The following is a 17,725-nucleotide window of genomic DNA, read 5'->3' as shown; positions in this document are numbered from 1 at the left end:
GATTTGTGATAGCTCCCGGTGTGGGGATGTTGGCAATGTGTGACACAGGCTTCCGAACACGCCTTTGCCTGCGGCTCTCAAGGGGGGAAGCCACCGGCAAGATAAGGACTTCGCTGTTGGAGCACCATCTTTGGAAATCTGTGAGAGATTCAGGTAATGTTGATCAAAATGCAGTGGATGCCAGTGGTGTTTCGCTTGTCTCTGTCTTCTATGCTAAATTAATTTATATAATTCGCTTTTAACAGAGTAACTGAGCTGTTTGGCACTGTTTAGTTGCTTGTAGCACTCCTGAATGCCCATGTTGGACTATTTTAGGTTGCTGTGTAGTTCAGCGCACCTCAGGATATTTTTAGAATGACATAAAAAAATGTAGAGGACCACAAAATACAAATGCTTTGTCCTGTGGGTTATTTTACCTTTTATTTTGTCTTCTAATGGGAAGGAAATCTGTCATTTTTAACCCTTCTGATATAGATTACAAGCTGATGAATGTGTGTAACATTTTCTGTTTAATATCCCTGTACTTTCTTATGCCACTTGTTATTCTGAAGATGCATACAAAGACTTTGAATCTCTTTTCTGAGTCTCTTTTCTGTTGCCTGTCTAATGTTGCTGTTGCTAAGTTCATGGATAGACATAAATATAATGGCAATATTTTTGTTCTGTGTGCTATGGTGACCTCTAGAAAGCCCCTAAGTTATTTTCACCTTCAAGCAGGATAATGGCTGTAGTATTGTAGTAGTAAAGTTAAACATTAAACCTGTGTTCCTTTTGTGATGTGAAGTCAAGAGAGTAAGGTGCATCCTCTCAAACAGGATAGGGCTGTTCCATACTGTCCTCTTGATCCTGAAGTTTTGAGAGAAAAACCTACCTAAGACTTTGCACTTGTGAGGATGATTTGATATTCAGAATATATTTTTATTTTGATTGTCCTTTTTTTTTTTTTCTTTTTATTGTTTGGTCCCACTATGGAGAGATATTCTCTTTTAGTCCTTGCCTTGTTTAATTCCATCCCTATTGGGTGTTTAGATATCTGTAGATTATTAACTACACACTACCTGTAACCATCCTGGCAAAAATCAGTCAAATTTCCACATAAGAGTGGACATTTAAAAATCATATCAAAGTATCAAAAATAATCAAAGCACTGTGTGGGGTTTTTTTTTTTTTTTTTTTGGGTGGGTTTTTTTTAGTTTGTTGTTTTGGTTTGTTTTTTTTTTCCTGTGAACCCAGCGTTCTCTCTGATTGTAAAACGTCAAGAACTGGAGACTATTTGTTGTCTGCTGACAGCTGAAAATTGTATTGTTCTCTGTCCCACTTTTCCTACTATTTTTTCTCCAACATGCTCCTGTTCATATAGGCACGTATTCTTTATGTGCAGCATGTTATTTGTAGATCCTGCTGCCTTATTCTCGTGTGCAGCTTTTGCTGTTAGATTGTTTCCTTCCCTTCCAAACCAGTTAATTCAAACAAGAATAGATCATATTGGTGCAATTTTTCTTCTCTTTCAGGAATTTGTTTCTACTTTTCCTTTCAATCCTTTATAAGCCTACCGAACCTGATTTTGATTCTAACTTTAAAATTTCATAAAATAGATCTAAACATTAATCAAAACTTTGTTTTGTTTTTTTTTAATCTGTTCTTTTTCCTTTGTGAGACTATAACAGTTGAACTAGTTTGCTGTGTTTTGTGCTTTTATGCCTTGAATATTGATACTTATGTGTCTTCATGTCTTTGCTATCAATAGAAGTAAATTGTAGCATAATACATGTAATTTATTTTTTAAAATTAAGCTTATGTGTGAAAGAAGAAATAACGTAATTTTATTGAGACAGACTTGTGTTTCTCTTTCCTAGGGTTTGTGGCATAGTATGGATTTGACATCATCACAGCATAATCATCTACAAAATCAAGGGGTCAGAGAATTCAAAAGACAAGATGGTAAAATGTTTCTTATTTCACTATGTTTCCTTGTTGCACTTAAGAATATTATTAAGTATAAGGAACAAAGTGTCTTGCTGACAATGAGTTATCTTCTAATTAATAATTTTCTGAAGAACTGTGTTTATGGCATTTGTACAGAAAATGCAACAGATAGCACTGTCGTAGTATGCTAGCAATGCACGAGGAATTTCAAGTGTGTTATACCTGCATACTCTTGTCCTGGCAGCTTCCTGCTGGTGCCTGGCATCTGTCCTCCAGTTACTTGCCTGTGTCTGGTTCCAAGGAATGAAGCTGTGACTATGATCAAGCTTTTCAGGCAGGTTTGTTTACAGGCTGTCAGTTAGGAGAATTGGTTATTACTAGCCTCTGATTTCTGTCTAGACAGCCTCAGACCCTACCTTCAAATACCTTTAGGGGCTGTTGGCAGCGTTTTCTCTTAAGTACTTTCATGGCTGCACATCTTTGTGCATTCTAAAGCTTCATAAATAGTCCCTTTTTAGTGGTTACAGGAGTAGATAAGGTATTAGGACAAATGCATATGTTTTGCAATGGGGTCTTGTTATGTTCTACAGCTGAGTGTAAATGGAGGACATTTGAATAATTATTTTATTTTTCATAAAATTTTTGTGTAAAATCTCAGCTGAGTTGTGGTCTGTGTAGAGCCAGGTAGTTGTCTTCCATGTCTATAAACATTAGTCTAAGAGAATGAGGAGACAGGAATTGGATATCTTTACAGACTTTGCCATCTTAAATTCCGTGCCAGGTTCTGGAGGTGGAAGGGTGCTGAACCTGATGCATGGAGATTTTCCTGCTCGATTATTTTGAGCCTGTGCCCTCCTTGTTCTCATCCTTTTTCTCTACTTCTTTCCCCATTCCTATTTCATTATTTCACCTGCCCAGACTCAAAATCTGTTTCTCAGGGTTCTTATTCCAGTTCAGTCTCTATGCGAGTTTCAGTCATAGGATCACAGACTCACAAAATGCTTTGGGTTGGAAAGGACTTTAAAGACCATCTGGTTGTAAACTCCCTGCCAAGGTCAGGGACACTTTCCACTAGACCAGGGAAAGCTCCATCCAACCTGTCCTTGAATACTCCCAGGGATGGAGCATCCATAATTTCTCTGGGCAACCCCTTCCAGTGTTGCACCACCCTCACAGTCTCAGCTCTTTGTATTTGGTGCCTTCCCCTTTGCTTATTAATTTACTTGTCATACATTCTCCAGTTTAAAACTCCTTATTTTTGTTCATGATTCCCATTACTACTGGTTCTCAGTTTATGGGTCAGTCCTCATCCAGTCTGATCATTCCTTTTTGTGGCTTTAAACAATCAGTTCTCCACATCTGCATTGTTAGATGTCTCTCTTTCCTCACATAATTTCTTGTATTATCTTTAACTCTCCTTGGCTAAATGTTTCTGAGACCAGATGCTACCACTTCTGTCTTAATTTCTTGGGAAACTAAATTACTTTATCCCAGTTGTGTTATGTAAATTCACCCCAGAATAATTTTATCTCTGAGACAAAAGGAGAAGAACAAGTTTGCAAGGTGTACTTGTCCTTGACAGTCCATCGTCTCACTTCACTCGGCCATGGCTCAGTTTTTAATCCATAAATATCTGAGAAAATGCTGACCTAATAACCTTCTCATAAATCCTGACATTTTAAAAGGGACACACTCCTTCTATTTGCCCTGCCTGACAGATGTCCTAATTGATGGCAATTCTTGCCATCATTTCAAGCATCTTGATGGAGTCCAGAGTGGTGCCTTAAATGGGACATACTTGGAATGGAGCCAAGTGAAAAGCATCCTAACCCTGTAATTTACAATTTAAGATAATTCAGCTGGGAGGAAGTAGTGATGTAGCACCTCATTCATATTTCCTGGGTTACTTCTTGAGATACTTCTCATCTCTCTCATTCTCTTCTGTACTGACGCTTTTTCACTGACTTCAAAGGCTTTATTGTAAAATGTGAAAAACATCCTGGGTCCTGAGTATGGACCACAAGTCTGCCTCTTCACAACTGAGTGCCTGATTTGTAGTTGTTTTTTTCCTTCCTTGTTATCTTTCCAGCATGATTCTTGCAATCCTGGTTTCCTGTTGGCTCATCTTATTAATTTAACACTTCCCTGTTGTCTTTCCCCTCAACAAGTAGACACACTGTTTTTGCTTAAGCCATTTCTAAACTCAAGTGAACTCCTGTGTATGCATAGAACAGAAGTTGGAGGCAACACTCAAATAATCAAAGCATACATTACCTTTGTAGGGAAGTAACTTATTCTTCCCTCTCAGCGATGTGCCCATCTTTCCTATTTTCACTTCTTTAGTCTTTGTAGTAGCTGCATTTTGACAATAAATAATGTATCTCAACTTCCACAGAAGAAAAGTGATATGACTGCATGGGTTGGTGTTCAGGTCCTTTATGCAAAGGAACATTTTAGAAATCAAGAATTACTGACAGCTGAATACTGACAGCATTTTTTAGGTCTCTTCCTATCTGTCAGGAAGTTAGCTGCCTTTTATAATGTATATTAGACAAACTAATTTAAGAACAGAGTCTGCTTTGCAGTCAAAGGGACATAATTTAGTTATTTTTAGAAAGTAAATAGCTTCTGGGCCTAGACTTGGAGATGTTTTCAATGACAGACAAACATGATGAAGTAACAAGGGAAGTACTTGGCAAAGTTGAATTCATTATATGTCCATGGGATAAAATGACTATAGTGCTTCTATTTTCAGCCATTTAATGGTTTTTAGATGATCTTTGACTTGGATAAGGCTGGGATATCAGTGTTTTAAATTTGAAACTGAAAACACACCTCTCAAACCTGGGTAAATACATTGACTGGATGCTATGAGCAAATCCTTCTGTTCTTGTGTCCTCATGCTCTGGGCTAAAGTGCATCTTGTCTCTTGGCTGAGAAGAGTCTGCCTGTGGGTGGCAGTTTTCTATATCAGCATTTCAAAGTATAAAGTTTCAAGCATTTTGTTACCCTGACATGGTATCTCAGATTAATCAATATAATACATGCCTTCATTGCCATCACTTCAGCAGACAGAGCTTGTAATGAATGTAGCAGAATGCCTACACTTACGTGATGATATCCCTTTTGTAGGTAGGGATGAAGTAAGGAAAAATTACCTGTGCAGTTTAGACATACTGGAGAGGTACTTTGCTTTATATTCTTAGAAAGGTGTAGGTTACATCTGACTTCTGTGAAGTCAAGAGCATGATTAGATTTCTCTCCTAACACCTTCCTGTGAGAGCCCTTAGGCTGAAATGGAATGAAATAGAAATAAATGGAAGGAAATAAAGATACCAAAGTGATCTTGCCTGAAATTTAGGGACTATGTTGTGATTCAGGATTGTGTATGTTTCCACAGAGCCGTCTGTAGTGCTCATAGGACTAGGGCTCTGATCCTGACATGTTAGTAGCTCAGTAAAAATTCTAACACTCCAGGGTCCCTTACTATTGTGACCTTTAGGTAATTTTGAGATGAATTTGGTCTGAGCCATTGGAAATACCCATATAGATTTATGGGGATACCTTTGGATAACTTCTATCAGTGAAGTTATCAGTTCTCCAGTCATCTCTTACAGTCACAGAACTAGTTGCTGGTTTGCTCCCTTACTGATCTTTTTGCAGGTATCCTCTTGACTTTGGCATATATAGATAGTGACAACATAATTTTAAAATATAAACAATATCTATTATGTATATTATTTCTACATTATATAAATAAAATGCATCTTAAATATTTTGTTTGGATGACTCTACTCCTGTGTGTTCAGAGTGGAGGGTGATCTGAAGAGTCCTGGATATTATGAATTCTTGGATTCTCTTGGAAACTCTCTAGCATTACTCAATCAGTAGTAACAGCACAGGTAGTCCTCCTTTGTGGAGGCAATTGCTGAGAAATCATAGAGGAATTATCTTCACAGCTATTGATGCATAGCATTAAAATATTTGTAAGGACAAGTCTAAATGGTAAACTTTAAATCTAAACTCTACAGGTGAGAGTGTACTCCTTCTGAAGATGGGAGAATATGTTGCTGTAGGGCTGAACTTTGTCAGGTCAAGTTCATGCTAAAGTCTTGGATTTCATTCCTTTTGCCAGTTGGAGAAAATCCATCAGAGCAGGCGAGAAGCAGATGACTGGATCATATTTCCTTTTGACATTGGGCTGAGACACCATTTGACCTCCTGAGATTAAGCAGAGTCAGGCCAACACTCAAAAGAGGCTAATATGTTTTTTTCTTTCCTGTAGGCTGTTCCCATGAATCAATGGGTGAAAATATTTTTTTTCTGAATGAATGCTTCTTCTAATCCACTAGCAAAGTACTTGGAGTAGGTTTTGTTACTCTATCTGGCTTTTGTGAATGAGTCTGAAAATGGAGATATTGAGCCCTAGTATATTCTTCACAGTTTTCATGGTGGAAGGGTCCTTTTACTTTTTTATCTCTGTTTTAGTTCAGGTATCTAGATTTCATGTGACAAGTGCTGTAAATAGCTGATCACGTAGCTTGTTTCTATAGTAATATTTCTACTAATTCTAAGCAAAATTGTGCACATAAAGATTGCCTTAATTTTGTAGAAAAAAGATGCTGCAGTTTGCAATTTTTTCCATTCTGACCAGGTCTATTTCCTGTTATTTTCTTTCTATCTTCCCTTCCCCACTTGAAGGACTTCTCCAGCTTTCTCTTAGCAGAACTCACATCATTCTCTTTATTTAGGTTTTTGTTCTAACACATAGCATTTTAACATTTGTTTAACATGACGTGTCACTGTGTCAGCAAAATCCTCCGGTTCCCTACACAGGATTTTGCATCTTGACACACATTTCTCTAACTAACCTACCACTGGCTTCAGAACTCTAGTTTTCCACATGATTAGTACATCTCTTTGGAAAACTTGTTTGCATTTCAGTTGCTTTGCCTTTGAGAATGATATTTAGGCTATTTGAAGTAGTTGATTCAGTGCAAGGTAATGTCAACAGTACATGAGGTTTTCCCTCAGTCCTGATATTAGTGTAAAATCAAGGGAGCTCATGGAACGTGCTCCAAAGATGTTAGCCTTACATAATAAGCAATGCTTTATCTAAAATACTCCAAAGAACACTGTAAGTAATTAATCTATTGGGCAAGAATTCTTAAGAGTCTTGAAGATATTCTTGAAGTTTTTGGGGCACCTGTAGAGGTGACTTTTTGTACACAAGTTCAAGACAAAGGCGTTCACTATGTTTCACTAAGAAAAATGATCTCAATTTCTGTATGTTACCTTGATTGGATCAAACTGCCTCATATTACTGTAAATAAGGTTCTGGCACTAGAAACTCCAGTAGTTTCTGTGTTTGCTTATGCAAACAGATGAATAGGCTGAAGAAAATAGTTCTGTGTATACCACTTCCACGCTTCTCCACATCAAAGAAGAGGGGTGAGGGCAAACCTATCTTGTCAAACACAACCTGTGTGTTTGTCCTCTTCTATCTATGTGAAGAAGGGAGGAGCCAATCCTGGCAGGCTTTTCAGTTCTGATGGTTCGGTGTCTGTGCTCCAGTAGTATTGCTGGAAATGCCCATTATGCACTTCCATTCTTACAAGAATTGATAGCCAGGTCAGTAAAGCCTCCTCTTCTCTTATCCTACACTATTCTACTGATGGGTAATCTCTTTTTGTTTAAAATCTCATTAGAGTCCATTCACTGACTTCTAAGTTCAGGGCTTTTTTTTTTCTGAACAAGGGAATATTCACTAACACAGAGGTAAACACTTCCAGGAGAATAAATTCCTTTCAGCTTTTTACACCTGTTATCAAGGAACTAGTTTGATCAAAGTACCAGCAGAATTTCCTTAATGTTTTCAGATATTAAAAGAGTTCACCTCGCTTGGATTTTACTTACTTTTAAAACAATTTTTGTGTCACTTGAAACATTTCCCACTAGTTCTTTATTTTTCTATTCTCAGTGCTTTGAGGGCAGTTACAGAAAAAATAACTTATTTCCTTTTGTGCACTCCCACAAGAAGTTGTTCTGAAAGATAAGAAGCAGCAGAGGAGTGTTTTTTGCTGTTCAAAGGGAAACCTGTACAAAATAAGTGAATCTGACTAAAACTCTGCACTCCTTATTTGTCAGCACTCTTTGTCAGGATCGTTAATGTCCTGGTTCTGGTAAAGTTTCTCCTTTGGGCCTTGTCTAACATGTGGTAACTCTGATGAAACAGATATTATTTTTGATTCTTCAAAATAGTAGTGTTTTCTTAAAGGGGAAAAAAAAAAAAGCATAAGCTTCTCCAGATAAGCCACCTGAAAGATTACCAAAAGGATAAGATGGGCAAAAATTCAAGAGGTGTTATTGATCAGCAGATTTGGGATTCTTCTTTCAGAGGTACAGACAGTGCTGAGGAAGAGAGTGGTTACAAACTCTGTTAGTGTAGGTGCTATGCAAACCTGGAGTAGAAAGTTTGCTGATCCTGTAGGGAATAGGTGGGAAATGTTTATTGAGTGCTAGGGGGCCAGCTGTAATACTGCTAAAGTTTTATAGATCTTCTCACAGGAGCTTTATAAGTTAAGACCTAATAAGTTACCAGCTTCTCAACAAAATTGGATCCAAAACAGATGTCAAGGGCGGAAAATCAAGAAAAATGGTTGTAATTGAAAGGTAATAGAAAGAATAGCTTTTACTTTCACAGCTAGTAATGATCACAGAACAAGATCAGAGCAATCTGAGCAAGCTCTAAGCAATCTGAGAAGATTAAAAGCAGGCTATATCTGGTATGCTTGAAAACAGGATGATCTATTAAATACACTTATGATATGTGTAATAAGACAGCTTTTTATTATTTCTTTCATAAGAGAAAGAATAATTTTTCCCTGAAGTAGCATTTCCCTGGCACTTAGCTCATGTTTGTCAAGAGCTCCCTGATTACAGGCACAGTGATGCATGTTTTCTCCCAGATTAACATCAGAGGCTTGAAGAGGCTGACACATACTCCTTGTCTTACTCCAGCATCTTAAAATACCACAGTTTCAATGTTGGGCTTTTTATTTTATTTATATTAAAAAAATTATTAAAACTTTTTTTCCTAGTTGTATATGCATGATATTATTTTTAATTTTGCTGTATCCTGTGATTAGGGTTCTTTCCCCCTGCAATTACAAGTACTGTGGTTGGTTAGTCAGTTTTTATGGTTTTTTTGTGTCTTGGTGTCAACATAACAAATTCAATTATTTTTTTTTTTTGTCTAGCTCATTTGCTGCTATTCTCTATTTTCCTTTGATGCCAATATTTTAATTTACAAACTTAAAGCACTGGCTAATGAGTTTGAGCAGCTTCATGATGTCTTTTTGTGTGGTATAATGTTTTTATTTGTTCACCCCTGCTTTTGTTCCTTGGAACAGAGACTTTGTCCATAAGTTATCATAATAAAAATACTGAGGCATATGGCAGTATAAATGACAACACTTGGGGTCATTATGTCCTGTGACTGCAATGATTCAAGGGGGAAGAAAATGTGAAGAATCTTCAGTAGAGCAAAGACTTTTATGTTGATGAAAGCATTTTCCAGAGCCAGCAGATCCCAAAATTAATATCTGTGATTTTGATGGGAGCTGCAGGCTTGATACAGAAACTCTGCTTTGGACAAGGTGGTAACTGAGTTGTCTAAATCTCTAGCATGCTTTCTAGAAGTTGTAGCTTGTAAACATGTTTTTCTTTCACAGACCATAGTTGGCTGTAAAGCAAAATTCCTGTGAAAACTTGGAATTAATGTAGACTTTGCTAAGAAAATGCTCTAGACAGTTTCACTTACATATTGTTTTCTGACATGGTGGTGCAGTTTTGTGTGATGATGGCAAAAACTGAAGCTAGCTTGGTATTCCACTAAAAAGGAATGAATCCTCTTCTGTTAGAACAGTTATCCAGGATTTTGTTAGCTATCATAAATATTCTTTGCTTAGCAACAGGGATGGCATTCAGAATGTCAAGCCAACTGGAAAGAATCTCTCTGACACAGTCTGTTGGGGTGGGTGGATAAGCTTTCCTGACAACAGAAGTGCTTTCACTCCTGTCTGTCATAATTTGTGTTGCTAGGATCTGTTTCACAAGTTTTGTGACAGACTTATAAATGATATTCTGGCTCCTTTTGTTTACTGTTAGAAAGAACCAGAATATGGGGAAAGTGAACAGTAAAAGGATATGGAGAATAATGAAAAATCCAGGTGCATTAGGCTGTGAGTGTCTTTACTAGGGCAGCTGTTCTTGAAGGGAAAAAGAAGTTTAAAAATTTCCTTTGGGTTGCTGAAATGGAAAACAATGTATGCTAGCATTCCTCTTCTTTACTTTGTATGAACTTGGCTGCTTCAGTGAGACATGAAAGAAGTTATTTAGTCACACACTGAAAATTTCAATTAGAATTTAGGAGAATAGCTGTGTACCATTCTAACCATTAACGGTGAAATGTATTTTATTCACAGATGTAATTTATATTCTTGCTTCCAAATCAGCTTTTCAATATGAATTGATAGTTTTATTATCAGTCCGCTCAGCCTCTTTGACCTTTTGTACTTTTGCTTCCAGGGGAAAAAGAAGATGAACAGATAGTTGCAGAAATCATGGAGAGGCGTTTTTTTCCTGACCATATAGCTTACAAGACCTGGGAAGGCTTTCACTTTGCTGGCCATGAGATAAGAATTACAGAAGCCACTGATTGTTACGGGGCAGTCGTCTGGCCATCGGTACAATATTTTTGTACTATAGTTATGTTTCATTTTTGGAGCCATCTAGCATTTTAAGATTTGTTTTGTGTAATAAATATACTTTTTTATGTGTTATAAACCCAAGGAAATAATTCTGTGCTTCTCTGTCTCTGTTCTGCAAATCCCAAATGTGAATTTAACCTGGTTTTTGGTGGATTTATGTTTCTCAAAGCTTACTTGGTATTTCTTGTGTGTGCCCCAGTCACCCAAGGTGTTTGATCTTGTGTCCCTTTCTCGCTTGCCAGTAGCTTTTAATTCTATTAGCCACTTGCAAGCATATTTTGGAAAAAATATGGCAGTTTTTTGATTATTGCATTTCTGTACATTTTATAAATACAGATGGCTGTGTAGCAGGCAGATCCAGGTTGCAGAAACAACTGTGATACAAGCTCACAAGGTGTTATCACTCGTAGAAGCTATTCAACCTACTCATGTAAGGAACAAATTTACCTTGTTAATAGATAGACATGGGAAAATGTTCAGCTGGAGCTTTCAGTTTCTTAAAAAGCTGGAAATATAGTTGGAGAGAACCATTGGCCTTGGCTCTTGATATAAGAACCATCAACACATTCACCATGCAAGTAGTCTTCTTCATCTTCTTCAGATTTTGAATATGTACAATGCAGCACACTTACTGTTTTGAAGTAATTAAGACTGAAAGAAATCTCCAGGGGGTGCCACGATACATGATGAAATTTGTGTCCCTAAAGGAGAGGCCCAGGATGCTCCATTTCTTTCCCAACCTCCTAGGATCATACTGGTATTTTAGAAGTATGACCATAGTTCAGCTGAGGATAGTTGTCCTACTCTTCTGCTTTGAAGTCCAAATGATATTCCTGGTTTTAGGAGACCTGGACCAGTCCTCTGTACTATATGTTTTGGTGACCTCAGTGTATGTCTTTGTGGAAAATTTGGCTGACTACCAATTATTTGCACAAAATCATGGACTTCAGTGAAAAACATATTTTTTTCTGGAAGGGCTTAGGCAGCTTTGTTGTGGAAGGAAGACAACCCTTCGATCTCTGTCTCTTGATATTCTCCCTTCCACATCCATCTAGCTGTACTTGAAATCTGAAAAATGTCAGCCAAATTTTTCGAGAGTGCAGAAACTTTAGGGAAAGTAAAGTTTCTGCATGTTTCATGGAAAGGAATCCAGATTTAAAGTTTCCCTGATTTAACCTTCAGAAACTTTGATTATGCTAGCCAGTTTCTACAATAGAATATGCAAAACCCTGAGGGAAGGAATTATAGGAATTAATGTAACTAGGAGGAAATCCTAATATAAGGTCAAATATAATGTCAGTATAATGTCAAATATCAGACCCAGACTTTAGGAACCTGACTTTAATTATTCCTGGTTTTCACAGACTGATTTCTATATCAGTGCTGTTGATTAAATGATATATGTAAGTTCAGATTACCTTCTCTTCTGTGCTCTGAATTAAGAGGTAGAAAAAAAACCCCTTTGTTTTACTTTCTAGCATGTTAACACTGGGTCAGCAGTCCCCCTGCTCCTTTCCTTCTCATTAATAATTAGTTAAAAGCAAAACTAATTTTGCTGTGCCAGAGCAGGCTGCTAATGATTGCCTTTCCAAATGGTCATCTGTATTGTGAGAGGATATTGCAATCATCTTATTTGTCAATAGAGATTATACAGCTATCAAAGTCTGAGAAAAATATGGAAGTAAATATGGAAACTATGAGAGAAATAAAATTAGCAATTTCTATTTCACCAGTGGTCTGAAACTCATTGGTCAGTGTGTGATAGGGCAGAAAAGCTGAAGAAGATTTTTAATCACTTTAAGATTAACTGACCAGTTAATCACTTTATATATACATGTGTAAGGAGTCTGTTGTAAATGTTCTTCTTTGGCTATATTTACTATGAAAGTTTGCTAAGCTTAACAAGGTAAGCAAATAGAAACTGCAAAGAAACTGAACCAGAAGAAAAGGGGGTAAATCTATTTGTCTCTTTTGAACCCTAACAATAATTAATTATTGCCAGAAATAATTGACTATTGGAAGAGCTTAATGAGGGTTGTTGTGGTTTTTCTCTCAGAAGCAGCCTTTATATCAAGATGTTTTTGTGAAGGACGTATTTTATCTGAACCAGAAGTAAGTCCAGTTAGAAGCAGGAATTGATGAATTTTACAATTCATGTCATGTGTTGTGACAGATTATCTAATTGCAGTTGCTCTTTCTGTCTGTAATAATTCACAGACCTATATGGAGGCATTTTGTAGCCTTTATTTTGTGACCTATAGAGCCCAAAGACCATGGTGAGCTGTGGTCCTTTAGGGACAGTGCTTGAATGAATATTGCTCATTTGAACCGACAACAATTTTTTTTTGCATGCTTTTAAATGACAATTAATATTTAGTAAAGGGATTTAGTTTATTATTTTGTTCAATATGTTCCTGGATTTCCTCCCCTACAGGCTCTTGTTCTGTGTTATTTTTTGGAAACTCATTCTAAACAATGCAATTTGGTTGACAAAAATGTGATTGAAATTGGAGCTGGAACTGGCTTGGTCTCCATAGTAGCCAGTTTGCTAGGTGAGTATGTGATATTTCTCTTAAGCTCTTGGAAACACCTCTCAGATGAATAGTGGAGGGCAAATGATGTGGCTTGGTTTTTCTAAGAGACTGTTATTTGAAAGTTTCCAAGAGCAAGAAACAGTAAATTCTAAAAGGCTTGTTTGGAAACATGCTTTGGTGTTATTTTCTCTTTTTTCTGGGAGTGTATTGATACAATCAAGGAGGTCCCAGTAGATATGTTGTCATTAACCATGTTAAACTGGGGATCAAAATAAAAAATGAGTGGCTTTGCAGGGTATCAGTGGCAAACAGATTGAGCCAGATGTAGGTAAGACCAGAGCATCCCCTTCCTTTGACCAAACAGCTCTTGGATGCCAGGTCACCTTCTGTCCAATTCTATCCATTTGTGTTTCAGTATTTTCCTTCAGCAACTTGATCTCTCTGCTACAGACATTGTTGTGTTTTCTCTCATGGCACCCTATTCATCTTCAAGAGTAATCCAGGTCAGTGGGTTCTGCATTTTAACAGAACTTTAGCTTTTGGTAGTCTGAGAAAGCTTCTTCTTGTGTGAGAAGGGAAGAACCTGAGGTAGTGCTTATATCTCATGCTGACTTCTTGGATTCAGTAATGGTATTCATCAATCCCTAGTCAGCCCCTGTACTTTTAACAATGTGATGATATCAAGATACAGGAAGTATCTGATTTCTCCCCACCAGCTGCATTTAGATGGCAATCTGTAGAGTAGAACTACGAGGAAGAAAATATTTATTTTAAGCACAATATTTAAGAGTTATTAGGAGCATCTACATTTTTTTATTGCCCTCAGTGAGAGTTACCTGATAAAACCAGTTCCTTCTGCAGTGGCTTTTGTGAATGGGCTTTTACTCAAGTGTTGATGTACATTCAAATATTGCATTTGTTTTCTCTGTGTCACAGGTGCCTTTGTGACTGCCACAGATTTGCCAGAACTACTGGGAAACCTTCAGTACAACATTCTCCAAAATACAAAGCAGAAATGCAAACACCAGCCTTGTGTTAAGGAGTTGTCTTGGGGAATTGATCTGGAAAAGAACTTTCCTAGGTCTTCCTGTCATTTTGACTACATTATGGCTGCTGATGTAGTTTACCACCATCCATTCCTGGATGAACTCCTCCTAACTTTTGATCACTTGTGCAAGAATGATACTGTTATTCTGTGGGCCATGAAATTTAGGCTGGAGAAAGAGAACCGATTTGTGGACAGATTTCAGACACTGTTTGACTTAGAGATGATTTCTAATTTTCCCAGTTTGAACATAGCCTTGTATAAAGCAATGAGGAAAGGCAGGATGAAAGCCAGACCTTCCAAACTGAAGGTCTGAAAGAGAGATATAGGGAGGTGACAGCTGCAGCTGTTCTGCAGCTTTTTCTCTCCTTAATAATTTCCATTTTAGTAGCTGCTGACACGTACATGAATGACATTTCTAGAGATAGGTAAAACAAATCATCAAATTCCTAGTGCATTCCTATAAATTCCTAAATTCAATTTGCCAATAGTGATAAACACAGAAGAGATATATCTGTGACATTGTCTTGACTTTTATGTGCTAAGCTGACAACTCTAATAACTTTTCCAAGTCTTACCATGATTGTTATGGGTCATATAATGAATATTTCCAGAAGTTTTCAATTACAGCTCTGAACAGTCTCTTATAAGTTTGAACAATTATTTAAAACTTTAGACAATAAATCTTTGTATTTAAAAGTTTTGGTGTTAAATCTGATATTTCCCCATTTTCACTATCATTTTAATCCTTCCTTTGAATACTTTTAATAGGACATTAAATTAGCTGAAAAATTGCCACCTAGAAAACACACTTTTGTGATAAAGGGATAGAATACATTAATTACTCTTAATGTAATGATTATGCTTTCATTTTTAAATTTAAATTTAGGGGTTCTTCAACACAGAGAGCACATGAGGCAAGAGGGATTTAAATGTTTTGTTGCTTGAACAAAGGTCTTGTATTAGAAGCATACGACAACCAGCTGCCCTTTACAAAGGCTTTTAATTCTTGGTCTGGAGCTCTGCTCCTCCAAAAATAGATGGTTATCTGAACCTGAGGGAGCAACAATGGAAAAAGGACAGTGGCCATCAGGAAAGGAGCTTTGCACTGTTGGCTGCTGGTGGCTGGAGACAGAAAACTAAACCAGCTTGTCATGGTCTGGCTGAGGCATGGATAGACTTAGAGATTTGTTGCTTCTTTAGTATGGGCAAACAAAATACTTTCCTCCTAGCCACTCAGTACTGCATGCTCCTGTTTTCAGTGGCCTATCCAAGAGTTTTCTTTTGGGTAGATTAATAAAATTTTTCTTCCCACACACCATATTTTCTGATTCTGCTTGTAGCTGATTTTGAGGCCTTCCAGTCTCTTTCAGGCTAGAGAAGAGAGCTTCATCACCTCTTCTGTAGCAGGCAACTGCCCTAGTAATTTGGAGGCTCTTGGAGCTGTCAGTATTTAACTCCTATTTGTATTCTCTCAAGGAGGTTTTTATTTTTTATTGTTGACTTCCTGAACATACTATTGGTTTTGTCTTTGATTGTGGCAGATGCATGTTGCTTATTTACTCTGGCCCTCTGGGGCAGAACTGTGCTAAATGTGATGTGGAATGTACTTTTTGTCCCAGCTGAACATTGGTGCCTAGTGTTAGAGGTGAAGTGTTGCAGAGAGGAGAGGCTGACCTGCCAAACTTTTCCGGTGGGAGCTGGATATCCTAGGGCATCCTTGGTGAAACACAAAGGGTGACCCCAGGATAAAACTAAAGCAATCAGTAGCGTGTCTTAGCCCAGAAGCAAAATGAAAAGAAAGGGAGTTAAGTCTTTTTTTACCTCTCCTGCTGAGAAATCATATGTGAGATTTTGGTTTGAAGGTTATTAGACAAAAATCTGTCATTAAATCTCATCAGTAAATTTCCTGTGAAAAAGTTTGTAGAGGTAGAATCTTTTTTTTGATCAATCAGTATAGCTAGAAAATTAGACTCTATACCAGCTGACAGGGAGTATTACCCCTCCTTACAGAAGTTACTGTGCCTATGTCCTTAGATAGCTGTATAAAAACAGATTGCAGAATGGAAATAATTTTCTTTCTACATTGTGTAATAGAAATGGTTTAGTGTAAGCAAATAAAGAAACAAACAGGAATAACTGCCATTGCTTGATTTCCTCTTCCTGCTTCCTTCCTCTCAACTTGCTTGCAATCATCGGCTCTTCTGCAATTGTAACCATAATCCTTGTATCCAAAAGGACATCTCAGTCTACAAATGTTTCATGGATAAATGGATTGTCACTATTAGTGAAACGACCTTGTGAACTACAAAACGATGAAGGCAAAAGAGGAAGGCTACAGCGAAGCCGTTCAGTGTGATCACTTTTGGATAGCTGTCCTGCTGACCAGCCCTCCTGTTTGAGCTACAGACTGACCCCTGCTGAGCTTCTGCTGAATCCAACAGGAGATGTGTTTGTCAGATGGAGTCAGGATTCAGCACTTCGGGCCCAACAGCTTGTTAATATGTGCTGGAATGTAACATCAGCTCTCTTTCTCACAAGTCTGCCTAGCGCTGCTGTGTGAAGCTTCCTGGGAAATCTCTGGTGACTGGCTGCTCTATTGTACAGCCACCTTTTGTCCTCTGGTGTGACAGGCAGGTTATTAGCCATGACCAGTGGAGGGTGAGCTTGTATTTGGCATTTGCCTATGGAGTTTATTTCTGCTCTCAGAGAATAAGTCTCACATAAATGTCAAGTATTGCTGACCCTTAAAGTCAGTCATAATTTTAATAACCACTTATTCTTTGTTCTAATAGCTCAGATAAAGGATCAAACTGTCATTCAGTGCATTATATTGCTAATACAGATGGCATTTGTAGCTGTAGTTTCTGAAAGTCAGGGGGCAAGAAGGTCAGTTAAATTTGTGGGTGAAAGAGCTCCACTTTTAAAGAATGCCAGAGGATCTGCCTGTGCTGGTAGGCTTTTACAGTGTCTTATAGGGTGTTATGATCAAATCAAACTAATTTAAGAGATAAATTTGGATGTATAGGTTCAATCCATTCCATTCAACCTAAGAGCAGCAGTATATTCAAGTAACTTGATGGTATTTGCAAAATTTTCCACAAACAATATGTTTTTCAAGTGGTAATATTTTCAGGAAGGGTTCTTTTAAAGTAAACTGTATGTAGAATTATTGCAGTGATTTACTTTGCTGCTTATATTTTCATTAAGTGTTTTTACAAATCTATGCCTTTTCCTTCTCAGAATTAAAGAAACAAACATTTTCAACATTGTAGAGTTTCCATATGGTCATATTTTGGTTTTGTCTCTCTCTTGCTGAATTTCAGTTTTGCAGCTCTGAGTTATTTGGTTTTGTTTGCATTATTACACCCACCCACTTGGGCTTTTACCTCTTATAACAACTGTAAGAAAAAGCTGTAGCTGCTGAAATTTAGGAAAAAGAAATTCAA

The 17,725-nt window shown here is 37.4% G+C and overlaps 1 protein-coding gene across 1 annotated transcript; it reads left to right on the top strand.

Annotated features, from left to right (window-relative positions):
* Positions 1 to 3: 3 nt before the first annotated feature.
* Positions 4 to 17,497, top strand: LOC311166274 (protein-lysine methyltransferase METTL21E-like). Its single transcript, XM_084226161.1, has 5 exons — positions 4 to 153; positions 1,857 to 1,941; positions 10,516 to 10,673; positions 13,132 to 13,249; positions 14,168 to 17,497. The coding sequence occupies exons 2-5, from the start codon at positions 1,872 to 1,874 to the stop codon at positions 14,590 to 14,592; spliced, it is 771 nt and encodes a 256-aa protein (XP_084082287.1). The 5' UTR covers positions 4 to 153; positions 1,857 to 1,871; the 3' UTR covers positions 14,593 to 17,497.
* Positions 17,498 to 17,725: the final 228 nt, after the last annotated feature.

Source organism: Fringilla coelebs, assembly GCF_963513975.1.
Source record: "Fringilla coelebs genome assembly, chromosome: 2".
NCBI classification, from domain to species: domain Eukaryota; kingdom Metazoa; phylum Chordata; class Aves; order Passeriformes; family Fringillidae; genus Fringilla; species Fringilla coelebs.
Note: the sequence above shows the minus strand (reverse complement) of the source record. Positions and strands in the feature narration are given on the sequence as shown.